General features: G+C 43.8%; 1 protein-coding gene across 6 annotated transcripts in view; it reads right to left on the reverse strand.

Moving 5' to 3' along the window:
* The window catches only part of MTUS2 (microtubule associated scaffold protein 2), a 326089-nt gene that overhangs the window by 13678 nt on the left and 297498 nt on the right, over positions 1-14913 (reverse strand). For all 6 annotated transcript variants that reach the window (XM_068930158.1, XM_068930162.1, XM_068930156.1 and 3 more), the window contains 4 exons: positions 7329-7434; positions 5406-5479; positions 3814-3912; positions 2355-2474 (listed from right to left, as the gene is read on the reverse strand). In XM_068930158.1, the coding sequence (XP_068786259.1) occupies positions 2355-2474; positions 3814-3912; positions 5406-5479; positions 7329-7434 (399 nt within the window). The remainder of the gene's footprint in view (positions 1-2354; positions 2475-3813; positions 3913-5405; positions 5480-7328; positions 7435-14913) is intronic.

Consider the following 14913-nt stretch of genomic DNA (forward strand, 5'->3'; position numbering starts at 1 on the left):
GAAATTTTGAACTTGACATGCTTTATCTCCTTAGTTTTTCGCTTTCCAGCAGTTTGAATTTTGCTGAATTCAACACTCGTGGAAGAAAACAAGATATTACAGGGCAACCTTATCTCCATGTGAGCACCATTTTTGGTTATTGAATTTCTCAACCTCCTGTAAAGAACTGAAATACTAGGCACGGGAATTAACAATAACTCACACTTTACAGTGGAGACATCAGTTTTCAGCAGTCATGTCCAGCCAATGCAAATAACTGTAAAGTATGGCCACGTTTTGCAATGCTCTGAGAGCAGAGAGAGAAATCACAAGCACCTTCTCTACTTCCTTAACCTCAATGGCTTTAATAAGTAGTGGTTATGTTACCGTGAAACATGGGAGTAGATCTGTGCACCTCCTTCCCTTTCCACCGCAGCCCTTGACCTATACTACCCTTCTCCTGCCACCTTTGTTTCCAGCCTCCCTTTCAGCCTCATTAAGCATATAAGGAACCAGGGCTCAGTGTCCCATGGTGCTGGCCATACGGCCAAACTCTCTGCCCTGCTTCAGTAATGCCTCCTAGGCCATCAGCCTCGCCATCCCCACCATGACCTGGAATCCTTGGCCTAGGCCAAACCCCTGTGGTTCCCGGTTAGCCTTCTTTTCAGTCTCTGCTGATCTAAGCTCAGATACAGGCACAGGGAGAGGGTCTCAGTACCTCTCAGAAAGGTCCACAGTCCTAAGAGCATATGGCAGAGCATCACGGCAGGCTGCTACGTCCCCAAGAGGGCAAGCCCAGGTCAGAGGAGACAAGCAGGTAAATTCCCTTTTCCAATACCCTTTATGACTCCTTTCACCCACACCTAACCCTATTCCTCAACAGTCGCTCTTTTCTCCTGCTGTAATTCCCTTACCTCATGAGTATTAGGCTCTGCCCAGCACTGAAATCTGAACTTTAAAAAAAAAACATTTCTAGTTTCTCCTAATGGTGGGTAGCTGAGGTTCTTCTGGGCAAGCTGATCCATGCAAACATGCAACACAGTTCTGACTGACTGTCACCTTATCAAACCCTGCTTCTTTCAGGCACTGTATTTTCGGGATCCTCTCACCCAACTTACCCTGCATTTGAAATCCCATCCTGCTTGTTCATGAGGCACACCAGATTCCAGAGCAATTGGAGATACCCTGTAGATGCTAAAGCACTTATAAAAGCTGATCTTTAAACTGAAAGCAGTTGTCCCCTTAGACCACAGCAGAACCAGAGTTTTACTGTGATAAAGGGCAGGAGCAGGACTGTGTGATCATACATGATTAATTTGCAAATGCATCTAAATGGCCAGGAATCGTGTAAGCTTTTGATGTTTTTTTCAGTATAACACTACAGTGCATGTTTTCAGATGTTGGCCTAGCTCCAGGAGCAGCGTGTTGGAAGGAGCACAGTTAACAAGCCTCTGCTGTAAAGAGACATTTTTCTCTATATCCATTTACTCAAGCATCTGTTCAGCAAAATAATCAACTGAGTTCTCAAATTTCCCTGTAAATGGAAACAAATCTTGCTGAGTGTTGTGCTGAACCAGCTGTCCCTGCTCCCCAGCTGAGGTAATGCCTCATCCTGTCACCACACTATACACTCACTGTCGTTCCAGGTTATGCCTCACAAAATGAATCCCATTTCCAATAAGAATGAAACTAATGGTTACCTGGGGAGTTCTTTGTTAGGGACCCACGCAAGCAAAGAATGAGGACACAGAGTAGGCTGTGGAAAAGCACTACCTCAGCATCGGAGAGACCTTTCTTATCATGAGCCTTGCTTGAGACTGCTCTCTGAATATTGCTAATTCACATCAGAGGCTGGGAGCTCCCTAGATGTCTGTATTAGCAGGCAGAAGGATACAAGTGGTTTACCTTTCCTCCACTTGTGCTATACTAGCCCTAAATGGTCAACCAACTCTAGTAGGGGAGTATAGTGGAGGCTGGTGCCCAAAATTACATCCTGGGCAGTACCATGAAGTTCTCCCTCCTCACTCTTCCTACACCAGTCACTTCACTGTCTAACTTACAGGCTGAGCAGGTATCCACATGAAAAAGAAATACAGATGAACGGATATGTGTGAGAAATCAAGCGTATCACAGGTGGGTGAAGGGATGGGAAAAGATCCCAGTTTCTGGGTGAGAACCTAAGACATGCTATAGCAGAAGAACCTGTGTGGGTTGGCAGTGCAACAATACAATATATAGCCATTTATGAAATGCTTTTGCTGTGTCTTTCACAACCCCCTTCTTTATCTCACCCCTTTTAAATTAATCTGCTGTAACCACACTTTTACTTTTCACATCTTTGTGATGTCTCCTCTGGAGGAATAATGACAACTCACCAGTTTTTCTAGCTCCATAATCCTCTTCTCCTGTTGGTGAATTAGATGATTCTTCATTTCCAGAACCTGTTTTAAGCTATTCATATCTTCTTCTAAGTGCTGATATGGAGCTAGTGCAACCTAAGAAAAATACCAGTGATTTGGACATCTGTTAGCCATAAATACATCTTCAGCCATAAAATAAAATTTCCCTAATCTACCAGTGGTTTAGGAGTCTTACTGCTGTGAATACCAGCTGGACTTGGGCCCTCAGCCCACTGGGACCCTGACAGCCCTTGCTAGCCTATCTCTTTATCTTGGTAGCTAATTTTATGATATCTTTCTGGTGGCAAATGATGGCGGTTTGCCTGCTCTGCACGACCACATCACAGAGTTGGTAACCTGTTAACAAAGATCAGACCTGTGGAGGAAAGAAGAGCAGTGATTCCTACCAATAAGATATCCCTCTCCTCTGCTCAGAAACTTTGGATGTAGAGGATGTTAAGGTACAACTCTTGGGCAAAAGCTGTGCTCTGCATTATCCTGATTAAATATCACCACTAACTTAAGCTATTTTGGATTTCTGGCAGTGTAACTCACTCCACTGAAGTGTCTGGTAGTACTTGGCATTTACATCACTGTGATGCAGCAGAATTTGTCCTTTGATGTAAATTAAATACTGCAGTGGGGATGGAAGGAAAACTGATGCTACCTGTTTCCCGGGGCCAAGCCAGTTTCGGATGTTTGCACTCCTTTCCTAAGAAGTTCTTTCACCTAAAAACTACTAAGCTCCCCATACTCATCCTACTGTTTCCATGCACTGTCCCCTCTGTCTTGTTGATATTGTTGCTCATGGGACTGGGCTGTGAAGTGTACCATTGAAATGACCCAAGGCAAAAGACAACTTTTTTTGGAGGCTCATTTCAGGGTTATTTCATTTCAGATAAATAACTGTATGTTTACTTATGCACTGTAAATAAACAGCATGTCCCCAATACACAGCAGTTGAATAAATATTTCCTATGACAGGTCTGCTCTCTGCAAGTCCAGCAAAAAATAACGGAATACAGAGGACATCAGGGAAGTTGTCTCCCAGGGCACAAAAAAAGAAATATAAATGTGAAAAGGCAAAAAATGAAGAGAAAGAGTGGAAAAGGAGAAAGATGAATAGAAGGAGATACCAGACAGTGTTCATGAAACGTTCAGGAAACAGCTACATATGCTAGATGAAAGGGTATGGAAAAAGAAATAAACTCCGAAAATAATGGATAATTACACAGCATGGGCAGAGAGAGCTGTGTATTCAGACCTAAATCAGGATTTCTGACTCTTCCACAGCCCTCAAGATCTGGGGTTCTGGCTGGGTGTGTCTCATTCAGCCCTTAGGGTAAGACTCCCATCGCTAATTACCCCCTAGTGTGATGTGAGCCGTGATGAGAGCATGTATCTTGATGACTGTATAATTATAGTTGCCATCTACCTCCAGTTGTTCCTCGGTGTTTTTCTTCAAAGCCTCTTCAAATCGCTTTGCTTTGTCCTTAAGTGACTGGTTCTGGAAGATGAGGGTGTCTACCTGGTCCTGGAGGGCAAATTAAAACACCACCACCCCATTATCACTGCTGTTAGGTCCATATAAGTCAATCTGCATGGTGGAACCACCAAGGGAGCTGAACACGCCTTAGACACCACTGCAAAGTGTTATTTGTTACACGAGGCCACTTAAACATCCTTGGAGGTTTTGATAGCCCAGTTATCTCAGGGCATCTCAAAATCCCTGAAAAACCTATGGCTAGCTGACAGTGGCTGACACAAGCTGATGAAACATCTTTGATGCTAAATCACCCTGTCATCTTGGGCTGGATGAGAACAAGCATGCCCTTATTTGGGAAAGCAGGTATTTACATCAGTGGCATGAAAAATGTAATTTGTAGGATTTCTAGATTCTGAACGAGGACGGAAAAATACCCCATCCCTGCCTCCTTCATCTTCCTAGGCAAAACTCCAGAAGACTTGGAGGCTAACGCGATAATAAGCAAGTCAGAGTTAATGGTGTGGGCTTTAAACAATCATCATTTCATCTCAGAGCTATATGCCATTGAGAAGAGTGGGGTACGGCTGGTGTCCCAGGAATTCAGGTCGCCAGCATCCTCTGCATCTGTGGGCCCCACAGCCAGCATGCTCTATGGCCTGGCAGGACACAGGGCCAGCCAGTGTGGGTGCCCAGGTGTTTGGGACAAAAGGGCTGCTACACCCAGCAGCTCACCAGGCCTGGGATTCGTGTCACTTCACTTTTGATGTCTGCTACCAAGATGTCTGCATTTGAACTAGGTGATTACATCTAGATACAATTTAGGTGAAATTGAGATGATTACGTCTAGACTCCTTCTGTGATCCATGGAGAGAAGGACGCCAGCTGGGTCTGTCCCACAGAGGGAAAGTAAAGCACAGATACAAGACCATGTGGTGAGAAAGCGTTACTGAGGGGATCCAGCAGAGAACCTGGAGACATCTGCTGGAGGGTGCTGTGCTGGCAAGGCGATGCACAAGTACGCCGCAGGCACTGGAGCCCTCCCTGCTGCGCAGGGAGAAGAGCCAGAGCTTGCCCTTCTTGGCTTCAGTATTAGGCCAGCAGTCAGCAGGGTCAAAAGGACTTTTCATTATTCAGCTACATTTTCCTCCCTTTAGACTTGCCCTCTTTTCTCCTTCAGATACAGTTAGTATTTTGCTGAACCAGCCATGAGGAAAAAGCCTGAGGAGGCATCTTTGCTGCTAAATCCCAATTTGGACAGATGAAGGACCAGAGGCCATTAGAGAAGCGGCAGTGTCCCTGGTACAAGGGTCTACTTGCTGTATAGCTGCTGGTAAACGGGAGCAGTGGAGTCTTAACAGCACCTGCCCAGACGAAGGGACTCACAGCAAGTTACTACAAAACAACGTCCTGGTGAATCAGAAACAGCAGTGAGAAGCAGCAGTGTGGCTAAGTGCTGCAATAGACCTGCACCCTCTGCCTGCACCATGGTGAGCTGCTCTGCAGCATTATTGGGGGGGGGGGGGAATAATGAAACAACTGACCTGGAGTGACAATCGCAGTTTTTCAAAACTCTCTCCTAATTCTTTCTTTTCCAGGTCATGAGCAGACACCAGTTCTAGGGAAAATACAAAGACATGACATTGCTACGTGAAGTCCAGCAAATCAGGGCCCAAGAGCCCAGAGATCATGAGCCAAGCATTATTCTGAAAGCAGTTTTAGGGCATAAAGGTTGCCCCAAAAGTAATGTTCTTGGTGGTCTTGGGAAAATTGTTTTGAGGCTCAAGATTTCCAAAGCTTTCACCGATTTCATGTACCTCCACTTCTATGTGTTCAACTCCTGATCTTTACGAACTGCTCAGAATTCCCAGCTTCCAGGGACTGCAGTTTGAAAAGGTTCAGACTGAAAATGGGTCATTTACAGTTTCAAAGTGAGTATCCCCAAATCAAGGCGTTTTGGAATTAGTGGACATATTTATAAGTTTGGGTTGTAACCTCTTCGGTGAGATCAAGACAGGGGGCAGTAATTCAAGTGCAAAAATGTGAATGACACTGCTTCTCCAGGATCTGTGACACGACCTGTAAATTTTATTCGATTCATGAGACTGCCAGACCCTAAAGAAAGAAAGTCCTAAATTTCTATTAAGTGATTATACATTTTATTACTAGAATATACTGCTCTGGACTTAATAATAACCAAAAGTTTAATAACCAAAGTGGAATAAAGTTTAACCTCTGAATCAGTGGCATGAAATTGTCATTCAGTACAGTGGCACCTAACTTTTTAGGACACAGACACTCTGTTTTCCGTGTCTTCCCCCCCGACATGTGGTTTTGCCCTCTAATCACTGCCTAATAATTGCAGCAACTACAGCACTAATACTACTAATGCTCATTCAGGCTCTCTGCCATGGGCCCTGTACAGTGCAGCAGGAAAGCAGTTGCTGCAATGCCATTTCCATGCACAGGAGGGCATTTCATACCCACACTAGAGAGCACAAACTTCAGCTACAGAAGCCTTGATAACAAAAGCCAAGTTTTACCATCAGAAAATACTAACAAAAATGGACAGCTAGGATTATCTTCAAGCAAGGGACAGCTTTTTATTTTCAAAAAAATATATATATTAATTTAGCAATGGCATTATATATACCATCCCTGCCTACAGGAGAGGGGAACAGACTGTTTTCAGCTAAGGTTGTGCTCTGGACTCTGCTTCTAAATGTTACAGTGCATAACTAAGCAATAAGACTCAATGTGGGGAATGTTGTGGGAAAGCCTACTAGAGCTATTTAAAAATGAGACCCCCCCATGCATACATGTTAAAAAAGGAGAGAGATTTTATAGATAATTGTTAAATGTCAGCTAAGCCATGGGCAAAGGCACAGATTTAGATTCTAAGTGGTGGGGAGAAAACAGCTCCGGCTCTTGCATCAAATCCCATGGACAGACCATAAGATAAAGTATGGCTGACATAGTTGGGGCGCAGGTTTGCACCTGTGTGTGGCTCTGCTCGGCACCGCCAGCCTACAAATTAATGAAGATGAGGAGCCCTGTTTTCAGAAACAGCGTAGCCTTTTAAAAACCTAAATTCAGAGACATTCAATCCACTCTAGCTTCCTGAGCACCTGAGGACTAGGCATGTGGGCTCTTGGGAAAAGCATATTGTTGAAGTGAGGTGAAATTTGGACTCTATGTTCAGTGATTCATAGAGAAAGCCCTGTCATTGCACCAAAGACCTCCTCAGATACTCTGGAGTCCATAATAAATACTGTATACACTACAGGCAGCTCTCCTGCAGCCCTAGCATGAACCTGGTGGTCTACCCAGCATGCAAGCACATAGACCAACACAAATTTCAGTATCATCTTCTCTGAAAGGAGAAGCTCCAGGCTTACGAGGTCTCACCACAGCCAGAGTTTCTGGTCTGGAATGGCTCTGTTGGCAGTGGGTTGCCTTTGGGTTACCTTGAAGCTTGCTGTCATGCTCATCCTGCAGTATTGCAATGGCGATTGTGTGGTTATTTTCTATCTCTAACATTGCAGCTTCATGCGTAGCTGTGATATCTTCCACCTGTTCAAATGACAACAAATGGAGAAATGGACGCAAGTTTAGGCATGCTATGGCACACTGACAAGCCACCATAAGACAGCTCCAGCGAGCTGGAAACCATAAAGGGATCTAATGAGTGTGACACTTTAATACATGAGCCAGTTTAATTCTTTATGAAAGAGACACGATGACCCCTTCAGTGGTAGCGTGTGATCACCGCTGCTCATATTTTTGCTCTTCTGACTTAATGGTGAAAAAAAGAGGTACATAAGAAAGCAAAAGACCAAAATGCTCTTAAGTGAAGAAGCAACTTATGCAATGTTCAGAAATCTCAATATTCCATTAATCTAAGTGATATTAATAACCCAACCCACTGATGGTTAGATCAACATGCACAGTTCCAAGCCATCCTGTTTTTTTTTTTCCTGCTTGGCACTCTACTGCAATTATTTTTATTGAAAGATTTTGAATTAACTTCCACAAAAAGTGTCTATGCATTATTCATATTTGTAAAATATTTATTTCTATGGGAACACTGAAATTATTATCAGTGGGCATGTATAATGAATTGCAATCCATCACATTCTTACTTGAAAAATAGCATCCTACAAAGTCATTAATGCCAAATTCCCATGCCCTCCTGAAGTGTATATTTGAAGTCAACATCCAATAAATTGATAAAAGATGTGTCAGCATCTTTTCCAGTGCAGATACAGGAGTGCTCAGGTTAGTGTGGAAGTAACCAAGAGGGAATTGAGACCAGAAAGCCACAACGATGGATTAAGTATAAAGCAGCTCTTAGAAGCGTGCTTTAACTTTTCAGGTCCTATTGGCCTATTACACATGTATATATTTTTGATAGGCTATAGGTGATAAAGAACAAATACATACATAATGTCAGAGACCTAAAAGAACTCTGAGGACCAAAAACCTGATTTGCAAAAAGGATCTACCTTAGCTGCAGAGACACACATGGAGTTAAATGAGCACAACACAGTTGTGTTACCTCCCCATAGTGCCCTGGGAAATGACTCCAGCAGTATCCTGCTCCTTGGGAACCCTCTCCCTGTCACTTCCCAAGCTTTAGGGTGCTTGCACGAAGCAACTCGAGCTCCCCAGGTGCTTGCACAGCTGCAGTGACCCTGGTCACTGCAGCCCTAATTATGCCATTAGCAGATCCCACATAGCCCCTTTTGGCTCTGCCACCTGGGGCTTTCTCACATCTCCTTTACAGTTCTAGCACATTTGATGTTCTTGGAAGGGGATAGACTGGCAAACCCAGAACACTAACAAACTGCTCGCCTACAGGGCAGGAGCACTGTGTCTGACACAGGGGTCCAGGACCCCTCTGGCCTCTCTGTCATCAAAGCTTGCCTTCACAGGCAACTATATAGCTGGCATTTTCTGAGAAATCTCTGTTAGCAGATCTATTTCACACCTGACATCCACTGCAAGCCACAGAACACTCCCTCCCTCTAAAACAAACTGTACTGCTAAAGGCTAAAAGTCACAAAAACTTCTCTGCGCCACACGGAGAGAGCAGGCAACGTCGCAGTCACCAGCACAAGCTAAGGCCTCCGCAATGTCTAGCGACTGCCTGAGAAACCCACGGGTGATGAGGAAGGTAGAACTGCCCCCATATCAGACCTGTGGTCTGATTTGTCGAAATTCCCCTCTGACTTCCAATCTGGCATTTAAGTTAATTCTGAGCATGCAAGGAAGATCCACAGACCAAGCTGCTGAGAGGTTTTCCAGTACCTATAAAAGCTCCAGGGCATCCTGCCTCGCGACCTTTCCCCAGCCAACACAGCTGTCTAGCTCATAGGAAAGAAAATGTTTTATAAATCAGAGAAACAGTAAAAAATCCCTAATTCCCTCTTGGCCCTGTAAACAGCTAGGAGAGGCCTTGAAGCCTTAGCTGAACACAACACAAACATAGTGCAACAAGAAACTGGTCCCACTTTGTTCTCTGACTAAGAGCTGAGGGAACCACCCTTCAGCTTTGTTTCCTTCGTCACCCCAACCTTAGCTAGCAGTAGCAGCTTTCACAGTAGTTATGTCCATATCACTAAACAAAATCAGTCCAGGGAGTAAAGGCCTAATGGCCTAACTGTACCACCTCCACACACGGCTTAGAGTAATGTTTCTAAAATGGGTTTGTCTTGGAGAGAGATCCAAAAGCAAGTCTGGAAGTGAGCTGTCCACTAAGCAGCTCAAATGACCAGGGGTCCAAGGCTCCAACCTGCTCCCTGGCTCTTTTTAGTTAGCAGTTGTCCTAGAAGAAATGAAGTGGGACTATCAGCTTTGAAAAGATGGGCATTAGAGGGGAATGGCTTCAGAAAAGCCTTGAAGCCACTTTCCAGTTCCTCAGAGTTTCAAGCCTCCTTCAAAGCACTTTCTGAGTGTTACATATGGAGGACCTGACTTACTTTCTTGTTTTTATAATCAACAGTGATCTTATTCCCTATACTGAGCATTTTACTTGTGCTATTCTGAAATGCAAAACATAAAATTATTCTTTTACAGTGAAACTAGTGTCCATTGCAAAGTCATTTCACTTATGCAGCTTTTATGTCCATGGTTATGTTAAATTATGGAAGAAAGATGGTGCAGCTGAGCACGTCCTGACTGGGATAGTTGCTATTTCACTGCATTTAGCTTTAAAATGTATCTGTTAGATTGCCTAACATGAGCAAGATTTCCAATCAGACTGGAGAAGGCTTGCTCTTAGAACGAGAAATGGGCTTTTACCATGGAATCTGCAATGATACAGACTCATTTGCCTATAACATGAAAGACAACTCAGTGGTGAAGAATTCGTCACCCAACAAAGCAGGACTCAGCTTGTTGATATACTGCATGAAGGGGGGGAGCTAGATGACTCATTGGGCTAGTAATGGGAGTGGGGCTATCACCTGACTTTTCCCAGGGCATTATGTCCTTGTTTACGATGTCTGTGTACTGATACCGCCCGAGCACTACCACATTTACCTCACCCTTGCTTAAGTCTTTATTCATGCTCTAATTGCTTATTAGCCAAGCAGCACCACATGGGAATGATTATGCTCAACTCCAGTGCCCTCTCTAGGTGAAGAGGTCTCCTTTCTCTGCCACCATCCTTGGCAGGCTATTTATCTATAAAGCCAATTAAATATGTTCCAGTTTCCAAATGGTCTCCTGGGATTTTTTGATTTTCATATCCACAGTCTAAGTGACTTCTTTTATTCTTCCAGTGTGACCTCCTGTCTGCAATTTTTCAGAGCAAATAGTCTACTTGGCACTTGGAATCAACCTCTTTGGACTCTAATTCCAACTCTGCCACTAACTTACTCTATAGCCTTGATGAAGTCACTTAAAACCTGTGTCACAGTTAGTTTTGGCTACAAAAAGAAGCTCAGATGGGATTTTCAAGGCTTAATAAGTAAAATTGAGAGGAGGTTCTAGTGAGAGAAATTAAATAAACTGGAGGCTGCAGCAGTGAGAGCTAAACAGCACAAGCAAGAGATACTGGCGGGCCAGGATCATGGCCTTTACTTTGGAATTCTGCCCTCTAACTACAAGAGCAGAGAAATACCGGGATGCATTGGCACACCTCATCTGTTCGTGAGGAGGTTGGTATCATGCCCAGCTACGCTGAAAGAGCTGAGAATGTACCTATTGTCACAGGCATCTGATTCTCCAAAGGGACCACTGTGTATTCAAAGAAACAATGGCTATTTGATAATAAACTAAAAGTGCAATAGCGCAATAGAATGTGAAAGACTAAATTATGACTGTAAACTATGAGTGTGATATGACTAACTTGCAAATTAGATATGTGGATACAGAATTACATGCAGATCCACAGTTAAAAGGATTTTGTTAAATCCATTTAATCCCTGTTGTATGAATGCAAGGTCCAATTTCCCCGATGCAGATGGATAGCTCAAGGAGAAGGCCTTTCTCATGTCCAGCATAAGGGCTCTTTAGTTCATGCGTTAGGTGTCTCTGCTCTAATGCACTAGATCTAAATAGGCAGGAAAAAAATGAAACCATGCTGTGATATGGTAAATCAGACCATCTTCCTGTTCATTTGCAAATACAGAGCTCTTTCAAAAAAAACCCCTTAGAAAATAAAGTCAGGGGCATTTGGAGAAGAACAATTACATTTCTTAATAACTCTTGAGCCATTAAAACCATATCTCAGTTCTACTTTAGGATAGACCCCAAAACTTTTAATTTCTTTTCATTAAATGTCTTATGTTAAAATGTCTCAATCTTTAGATCAAGAAAGAGCAGGCTTTTGAGAAAGAATTCTACTGATTTTTACATAGAAGTAATTGGGAAGCTGCAGGCTGCAGAAAACTTCACACGATCTAGTATCTTTTGGCAAATTTCTTCAGCTTCTTCAAAGTAGCATATTTTGACAAAATAATCTTCTAAGCTCTTTTGCCAAAAATCTCTGCAAAACTAACACCACGGCAACACTATTAAGTACCTGTCCTGGCCAACGTGGTGGAAAATGTGTGCCTCGGGTAGTCAGGGTGGAAAAACATGTTGCTTTGCTAATGCAGCTGTAAGCCAGCTGCTGTGAGCTGCCAGGGAGGAGCTGTGCCCTGCTAGGTGTGTGGGGATGTCAAGTGCCAGGTCTGGGTCCAGAAAGCACAGGGCTGTGAGGGGTGGTTGATCTTCCAACCAGAAACCTGCCCAGTCTGGCAGCAGCCCCGTGGAACTGCTGCTCCCTTGCTCTTGTCTGCCTCACGTCAACCTCCTGCGATAAAAGGATAACACTGGACACAGGATGAGTGTGCAGTGGTGTATGAATCAGGAGGAAAAAGTTAATAAAACTCATCCTGAGATGCTGAAGGAAACATGGATTGAAAAGATGGGCTTAAACTCAAAGTAATTAGGGTCACAGTAGCTGTTTTCAAGCAGCAGAGTGAAAGATTTTCATTAACTTCAGTAATTATGGGAGTGAAGAGTTCTGGAGCAAACCAAAGGTCTTGGAGGAGGGAGAACTGTCTGCCCCACAGAAAGAAAGATTTGGTTCATTGTTTGCGTGTGGTAATTAACAGAATCATAATAGATGAGAACATGAGACAGAAAAATATACTAATCATCAGATCCTAGTGTGACTTATATAATCCATTCTTGCACTGATCAATCTGAGATAAAATAAAGTGTCATCTACCCTAGTTATCCTGGGAGCTTGCAGGAACACTTTGAAGCGTAGTAGAGGTGAGCCATAAACTCTCCCCATAAGAAGTTGACTTGCGCAACAAATTTCTGCACAAACGCTAATGCCTGATGAGCCAAGGGAGGCAAGACTTGAGGTTAGACCTTTTATTAGACAAACTGACACATTGACATGGCCAAGGGAAAAAAATAAAAATAGAAAACAAAAGCCTAAGCTTTTGGGAACCCCACCCCTCTTTCACATTGGAAACTAAAGGAGGAAATTTGAGGGGCTTTGCAAGAAAATCACCTCAGCACAGACTCTATGCTCTTACAGAAAAAAGATAAAAAGATAAAAAAAAAGTTATTTAGAATGCGAAAATTTTTGACACAAAAAAAATTACAGCACCTTCTAATGCATCTTTAAAAATTAATGCACAAACAGAAAAATGGAGTTTCTCCGGGACAAAACAGCCTAGGCACGCTAAGCTTTTTTATTGCACTTTACAAGACTGCAAATCAATAACAACTAACAGGCATAGCAATTAAAAAGGATAAAACCCAGAGAGAGTGCTTTAAACTCCCCCACAGAGGAATCAACCCAAAACCTGACGTAGGAGAAAGAAGAAGAAACATCCTTAACAAAGATGTTCACTGGAATCAGCTATCAAAGACTATGAGCCCATTGACGGCAGAGCAAATAAACAAGAAGAGAGCAGACGACTTGGGGTTAGAGAGCAGAGGAGGATAGAGATCTTGCCCACAGCTCTCTTTCGAGGGAAAGCTACAAAGCAGCCCATAATATAGCTGCTAACTGCCTGTTCAGCTCAGCCACACATTTTCCTATCATCTCTTTTCTGTTTGCATTAGGGGGTAGCATTTGCACTGGGTCACAGGTTGGGATGCTGAGTATCTGTCCAACCCGTCTGTCTGACTGTTCGCTAGTGAGAATCGGGGCTGCCCCCAGCCCTGGCATACCATGGGCATTACATGATAAATGTAACACAGGGCAGCTGGGACACAAGTGATATAAAAGTGTCATCATATCAAGTTGCATTTGCACTCCCATCCCAGGAGTGTTTTACAGTACATCAAGTACAGGCAGTAAGTGGTATCATTTCCCTTTTTACAAATACTTGACCTTATAGATACTGGGCTGCAGTCTCTACTGTGCTCCATTTTGGTGTCGTCCTTCTTTTTTTTTTTTCCCTTCCTTGGAAAAAGTGCAGGCTAGCCTGTTTTCCTGAAGTTTGTATCCTGTGTGCACAGGCTAAATGGTGTCCCCAGTGCAGGACTGAGGGAAGGAGGCTGCGAGAAAAGCTGCCGTGGTGCCCCTCACAGACCTGCTTCAGGCACCAGCCTCAAAATGCGCGTTGAAGATACCCAGTGTCTACAGAGTGTTCAGACACAAAGCCTTCTCCTTGACCTTGGGACTCATTCGTCCCTCGCACAGACTATATCTGACTACAGAATTTTGCTGCACATTTACATTGCCTCAGAATGTAAAAAACTCACCCTCCACCTCCAACCTGCAATGGGATTGGCAAAATCTCCCGGGCTGACAAAACAACGCTGGCAAGTGGGCATCTGCTGGCTGGGCTCATGTTTCGTGGGCTCCTGACCCTGGCATTTGGCTGGGGCCCAGGCAGCAGCATACCCAGAGCAGCAAGGGTCCATGACATGGCACGGCCTCGTGGTTCAGACTGCAGAGTCCACCTGAACATGGCAGATATTATCATGAGAAAAGCGTTTGCGAACTGTGGTTCCTGAACTTGGGTACAGTTTGCTGTTGCTGAAAAAATCAGAACTCTCTCTGCTGCTCACCAAGTGCAATACAAAACATGAATAAAGGTCAGCTGCAGGGATCGTTTCCATAAGCCGCAGCAGGGCACTCTGCCACCGTGTGAGCAGTGCCCGTAGGCGACTTAGTGATCATTCACTCCAGCTACAAGACTGAAATAGCTGTATGTGAGAGCATTCCTACCTACTTAGAGAAAGTAAAACAAGGGGAAACACTTGGCGTGTACAATCTAATAGATATCTGGTGCCTGAACAGTGCAGCAGGAGTCAAAAAACCTGGACTGCATCACCTGCTTGATATTTATGCTACACGCGACATTGCCACCATCACTTCATCGTGCCTCCCTTTATCTGAAATAACGATGGGCAGGATTATGGTGGCCTTACTTGTGTTGGGCATATTCTTTTACAACACTTTGCTTCATTTAAATTGACTAGAATAGATGGACTGGGGAGAAAGTGCGTGCGGGGAGCAGAGCTTGCCTTACTGTTTGTAATATTGGTAAAACATTTGGAGATATATAAAAAAAATACATGGTAGTGTAC

This window comes from Struthio camelus, chromosome 1, assembly GCF_040807025.1.
Source record: "Struthio camelus isolate bStrCam1 chromosome 1, bStrCam1.hap1, whole genome shotgun sequence".
Taxonomy (NCBI): domain Eukaryota; kingdom Metazoa; phylum Chordata; class Aves; order Struthioniformes; family Struthionidae; genus Struthio; species Struthio camelus.